This window comes from Silene latifolia, chromosome 1 (genome assembly GCF_048544455.1).
Source record: "Silene latifolia isolate original U9 population chromosome 1, ASM4854445v1, whole genome shotgun sequence".
NCBI lineage: Eukaryota > Viridiplantae > Streptophyta > Magnoliopsida > Caryophyllales > Caryophyllaceae > Silene > Silene latifolia.
This window is the reverse complement of record NC_133526.1, coordinates 92,525,640-92,532,003: the sequence shown is the minus strand read 5'-3', so window position 1 is coordinate 92,532,003 and position 6,364 is coordinate 92,525,640. Positions and strand designations below refer to the sequence as shown.

Sequence of the window (6,364 nt, the reverse complement as noted above, 5' to 3'; positions counted from 1 at the left end):
TTAAATTAATAAAATACTTCATCGACGACGCCCATTCTACCTCGTAAAACGAGCTCCAAATAATGACAATGACAACTAAAGAATACATGTGTCCTATCATCATCGGGTGTTTGTCGGGTTCTCTATAAATTCCAATATCGACGGATACGGGTATCTACAGTATCACATAGGCAGCAGTTGCTGTCACTAAATATACCCATATGGACCAATCTATCACGAGTAAGGAGTTTGTTATGGATAGAGGCCCAGTAAATAAAAGCAGTTTTAGGAATATTAAGGGGGCTCCAACAAATAAGGCGCCAAGGAACCTTAGGACATGAAGGTCTTAACCAATTGTAACCAGCAGCAATGGAGTAACCAGAAGCATTATGAATCCAACTATTTTCATGGTAACCAGCCTTAAAGATATCCTTAACCTGAACTATCTTCTTCCAAGTCCAACTGCAGTCTAAAGGAGTAGAATAGTCAGTCCATGCACACCCTTTCATATAGACATGATTAACCCATTTAACCCAAAGATGGTCCTTCTTAGTAGCCAACCAACTGGTATATTTTCCAAGAACAGCTCTATTCCAGATCTTTGCATTCTTAAGGCCCAAACCCCCTTCCTCTTTTGGAGTACAACACTTTGCCCAGGCTACATTAGGGGCTCTGAGATAAGCATCTTTTCCTCCCCAAATAAAATTCCTACATATAGCTTCAACTTTGTTCATGAAACAAGAAGGGAGAAGAAAGATTGAGGCCCAATAGGAATGTATAGTGGACAGTATAGCCTGAACAAGCACCATTATACCAGCATAAGAGAGCTGTCTAGCTCCTAAGGACCTAATCCTACTAACAATCCTTTCAATGAGAATGTGAGCATCAAACTTTGAAATCTTCTTAGATGAAATTGGAATACCTAAGTATTTAAAAGGCAAGGTACCAACTTTGAACCCAGAAATAGCAACAATCTCATCAATAAGACCTCTCTTGACCCCATTAAAATAAATATTAGTCTTATCACGATTCAAACACAGGCCAGAAGCAGAGGAGAAGGTAGAAAACCCCCTAAGTAGCCACATAATAGAAGAAGCAGTACCTTTGCAAAACAAGAGGAGGTCATCCGCAAATAAAAGATGATTAAGCTTCAAACTGCCACACATAGGATGGAATCTGAAAGAAGCTTGCTGAGCCACAACAGAGAGGATTCTAGAAAGGTATTCCATGCAAAGAGTAAAGAGCAAAGGTGACAAAGGGTCTCCCTGCCTTAAGCCTCTTTTGCCCTGGTAGAAACCAAAAGAATTCCCATTGACATTAAGAGTATAAGAGGGGGTAGAAACACAAGCCATTATGAGATGAATGAATTGAGGAGGGAAATTCAAAGCCTTGAGAATTTGGTGTAAAAAATCTCACTCAACAGTGTCATCAGCTTTCCTCAGATCAATTTTGATGATGCACCTGGGGGAAGCAGTTTTCCTATTATACAATCTAATAAGGTCCTGACAAATGAGCACATTCTCAACAATATTCCTTCCCCTTATGAACCCACCTTGACTCCTATTAATGATAATAGGCAAAACCTCATTTAATCTAGCACAAAGGATTTTTGCAATACATTTATATAAGGTGTTTCAACAAGCAATGGGTCTATATTCAAGGACAGAGGTAAGATTTTTAACTTTGGTAATGAGGGTCAAGGTAGTAGTGTTGATTTGTTTTAACATTTTCCCACTAGTAAGGAAATCCTTAATAGCTCCAACAACATCATTACCAATGATATCCCAGGAATCCTTATAGAAATGGCTTGTAAAACCATCAGGCCCAGGGGATTTTGCAGCAGGGATAGAAAACATGGTAGCTTTAATCTCATCCTTAGTAATAGGCTTCAGGAGTAAAAGTTTAAGATCATCAGTAATCACAGGCCCCAGCTTGACAGTGGCTGAGTGAACAGGAATTGTAGGAGCCTTGGTCCCCAGAAGGTCCACATAATAAGATAAGAAAGCTTGCTCTATATCATTGGGGTCAGACTGTAAATTACCAGTCATATCTTTGATTTGCAGGATTTTGTTTTAATCTGTCTGGACCGAATTTGGTTGTGAAAATACCTAGTGTTTTCATCTCCTTCACTAACCCAATCCACTTTAGATTTTTGACTAAGGAAACTAAAGTGAGCTTTAGCTAGTCCCCTGTAAGTATCAGCTGCAGAAGCTTCAGCATTCATCAAACTGGTATTAGTAGGGTCCCCTTGGAGTTGGCATTGAATATTGTAAAGAGTAAATTTTGCAACCCCTACAACCTTCTCTATATCAGAAAACCTGTTCCTATTAAGCTCCTTCAGTGGTTGTTTCAGGTTCCTTAATTTGTTAACCACCTGATACATCCAGGAGCCAGAAATCTTCTTGCTCCAATAGTGCTTGACAAGATCTTTAAAATGAGAATTCTGGCCCTACATGTTAAAATATCTAAAGTGGGGTCTTCTTTGCCTAACAACTCTTCCATAACACAAACAAGGGTTGTCGTCAAAAAGACCTTCAGGTAAAAAATAGGTATAAGCTTCAGGATAGAGCTGTAACCAGTCTCCATTAATCATGAATCTGTCTAGTCTTGAGTAAACTCTAGAACCAGATTCTTGCTTGTTATTCCAGGTGAAAAAGGCCCCTTGAGCTTTGATATCTACTACCTCACAATAGTCCACACATTCCCTAAACTCAGTGATATCACTCCAATGAACAGGCCTACCCAGTCTCTCATTAAAATCAAGGAGATTGTTAAAGTCTCCACAGATGCACCAAGGCCCACCCCAAGAATCCTTGATATGCTTGAGATCATTCCATAAAGTAAGACGTTCCTCCTCATCATTAGAGCCATAAACCACAGTGAACATAAATTCATTACCACTAGAAACTTCTTTAACATTAGCAGATATAAGCTGATCAGACATTGCAATAATATTGACAGTGAAACATTGTTCAATCCAAATTAGAATAATTCTACCTCCTGGATGACACTGAATGTTGCTAACCCCATTCCAGTGTTGACCAAGGTTATTTAAGACCTTAGAGCAATCAAGATCCTTTATTTTATGCTCAACCAAACCAAATAAGCCTACATTATTATTATAAAGGAACCTCTTAATTTCTAATTGCTTAGTAAGCTTATTCATACCCCTCACATTCCAACTACCAATGTTATCCATTAATAACCTCTGGTGGTCTATCCAGTCTCCCTTACATATTTTTTGTTGGGCAATTCAGAACCTCAGCATAAGAAGGAGACTTATGAGCCTCCAGAGATGAAGTAGAAGCACTTTGATGCTCTTGGCGAATCTGTTGAGTGACCACTGTAACAGGGGAGAGAGTAGGAGCAGGTACAGGCACACCAACAGGTATTGAGACAGGTACCTGTTCTCTCTCAGTCAGGACAGGAACTACTACAGGAACAGTAGGTGCCCTAACTGGTACCCCAGGTTTAACCACAGGTCTCCATTCTTGTCTCTTCTTAAGGATAGGCAGAGATTCTTTCTTCTTCTTACACATATCTTGAGTATGGCCTATTCCCTTGCAAAGGTTACACAAGTCAGGTTTCCATTCATATTCAATTGGCACACAAATTTCAGACCCTTTCTCATCTTTGATGAGGATAAGTTGTAATTCAAGGGATTAAAAGGCCTAGAACTCGGTTCTCCCACAACAATTCATAATTCCACGTATTGATTCCCTAGGCTAATCGTTTAGGTAAACGAGCAAGGAGGAGATGGCTCTAATTCGCCTAAGACCCCCCTCTCGGGTTCGAAGTAGGACACTAGCACTACCCACCAACCCCCTTCTCGAGTTCGAAGGTCGGAGTCCTCAACTCAACACCAAACAACCTCAAAAACATGCATTTTTTTCCAAGGTGGTCAAGAATTTGGTCAAGGTCATTAAGCACTCATCGTATTCCGGGTCATCCCACTCCTCCTCTCGGAGGTCGATTTCAAACGCTAGTCTAGAGGTACCCTCCCTTGGTTCTCCCTTTCGGTCTCAACCTAGGTTAGTGATAGGACCAACTTCCGGGTACCCAATTTACAACCTAACCAACTCTCGTTGGTGGACAAGGGTCATAAATCAACACTACCCAAAAATGACCCATAAACAAGTCAATCCTCTAAACTACCCTCACCAATTTCCCCAAACAATTAGCCTTTATGAGAATCAATTAGTGAAATTACTCATGTCGGGTCAAACCGAGTCCTAGTAGAAGACTACTCACTAATCATGTTTCTAAAGGCAAAAGAAACAACAAAGATGGAGTCTTTAAGCATAAACATGATGGAAGAATAAATTCTACTACTAATCATGCAATAATCCAACACAAATTATGAAGAAAGACAATTTAATCTAAGAATGGATGAGGATTAAACTAAAAGACACAATCTTTAACACAAGTAACTCAAAGACTCAACCTTTGAAGGTAAACAACAATGGTGGAAAAAGAAAAGATGAACAAGAGAGAGAATAACATCAATCAAACAACAAAGAGTAGAATTCTAACATAAACAACTAAATAAAACTTAAGAGAAAAGCAAAATGTAAACAAATGAAATTAGGAAGAGAAATTATACCAACTTAATAGCAAAGAAAGGAACTTGGATTGAAAATAAGAAAGGAGAAACCTTCAATCTTCTTACAACCCAATTTCTAGCACTAAATATGATGTAATTATTGAAGAACTTGTTCTAATTAGGAAAAGATTAGTAATATAATTAACAAAGTTCAAACTTGGAAAAGGAAATTAAATTAGATCTAGGGTTGTGTGTACAAATGGTTAAGGGAGGGAGTATTTATAGTCTTTCATTGGATTTAGAAAAGAAGAGAAAAGAAGCCCAAATCCACAGCTTGATGGACCGGCTACCGGTAAGCCTACCGGTAGCGAGGTCATTTGATTTGAAGTTGAAATTCTTGGAAAATAACTGGCAAGTGTGTTCTACCGATGGACCGGCTGTCGGCCTGCCAGCAGAACACGGTCTTTAGCTCTTGAAATCCTTCTTGGCGGTGCGCTCTACCGGTTTGCCTACCGGTAGCGAGGCCAGATGCTTAATCTCTTCTAAATTCCAATTCAACTTGTGTGATGTGCTCTGTCGGTGGACCGGCTGCCGGCCTACCAGCAGAACACAGCCTTCAGCTCTCTTCCTTTTCTCTTGGTATTATCTTGGGAGGGGGGGGGGGGTGTTCTGCCGGTGGCAAGACCGACTGCCGGTCTGCAGGCAGAACACACTTCTCAGCCTTTTTCAACCCCTTTTCTTCTCAAGCTTAGACGAGCTAGCTCCTTCACTCGGTTTTCATTCCGTCTTCCCTTTTTCAAGGCTAATCCCCTACAAAATAGTACGGGGAGTCATAGTATCGAGGTACATGGAATAGAGGGTAAAACATGGGCGAGAGTGAGCTAAAAACGTGCTAAAGAGGGCAAAAAGCATGAGAAACGGGAAGTGAAATGGCGTAAACTGATCACATATCACTTGTGCTATTTTGTCAACATTCAACGGTTCAAACTCCTCTTTTTGTGACTCAGAGTCCACAAGAATAGGAGAAGTTGACTTTGCCAATTTTCAGACGCAGCAGATTCTGCTTTCTTCAGACGCACCATGATGGAATCCACAAGGTTAGCAGATTTTGCTTTCTTCAGAACATTACTCCCAAAATTTTCATCTCCAATGTGTACACCATCATCATGTCCCTTTTTATCAACACCTACTTCTGATTCTGAGCATAGTAGTTTGAATAAAGGTGGTGTAAAAGCTGATGGGGAGTGGTGTGTAAACCTTGGTGATCGACAGAATGACGTTGAAGCTTGTGCTGTTTTCTCAAAATTCAGCGGTTTAAACAACTCATTTTGTGACTGAGAGTCCACAAGGATAGGAGAAGTTGACTTTGGCAATTCTGGAGCCGGAGCCTTGGAATCCAAAAGGTTAACAGATTTTGCTTTCTTCAGAACATTACTCTCCATATGTTCATCTCCAATGTGTAACCATCCTCGTGTACCTTTTTCTTAACAGCTTGTTGTGGTTCTGAGCTTTGAAGTTTGAATAAAGGGGACTGGTGTGTAAATCTTCGCGATCGACGGAATGAGGTTGAAGCTTTAGCTGTTTTCTCAAAATTCAGCGGTTCACACAACTCCTCCTGTGACTGGCAGAAACCGATAAGTGATTTTCCTTTCTTTGTAACATTACTTTGAACATTAACCAGCCGTTTTCCCAAGGCAGTTTCTAATTTAACAAGAGCTGCCCACAACTGATCCTCAGATTCAAATGACTGACCATTAAGCTTAGACCATGGATTTGATTTCTCACTGTCATGTTCATCTGTATTAGAAACTCTTTCCTTCTCTTTGTCTTTTTCAGTGTCAT

The 6,364-nt window shown here is 40.1% G+C and overlaps 1 protein-coding gene across 1 annotated transcript; it reads right to left on the bottom strand.

The window, feature by feature from the left end:
* Positions 1-1,391: 1,391 nt before the first annotated feature.
* LOC141650879 (uncharacterized) lies at positions 1,392-3,178 on the bottom strand. Its single transcript, XM_074458694.1, has 4 exons — positions 2,471-3,178; positions 2,114-2,353; positions 1,705-2,009; positions 1,392-1,539 (listed from the first exon to the last, which is right to left on the bottom strand). Exons 1-4 carry the CDS (start codon positions 3,176-3,178, stop codon positions 1,392-1,394), a joined length of 1,401 nt encoding a protein of 466 aa, XP_074314795.1.
* Between the last annotated feature and the right edge of the window lie 3,186 nt (positions 3,179-6,364).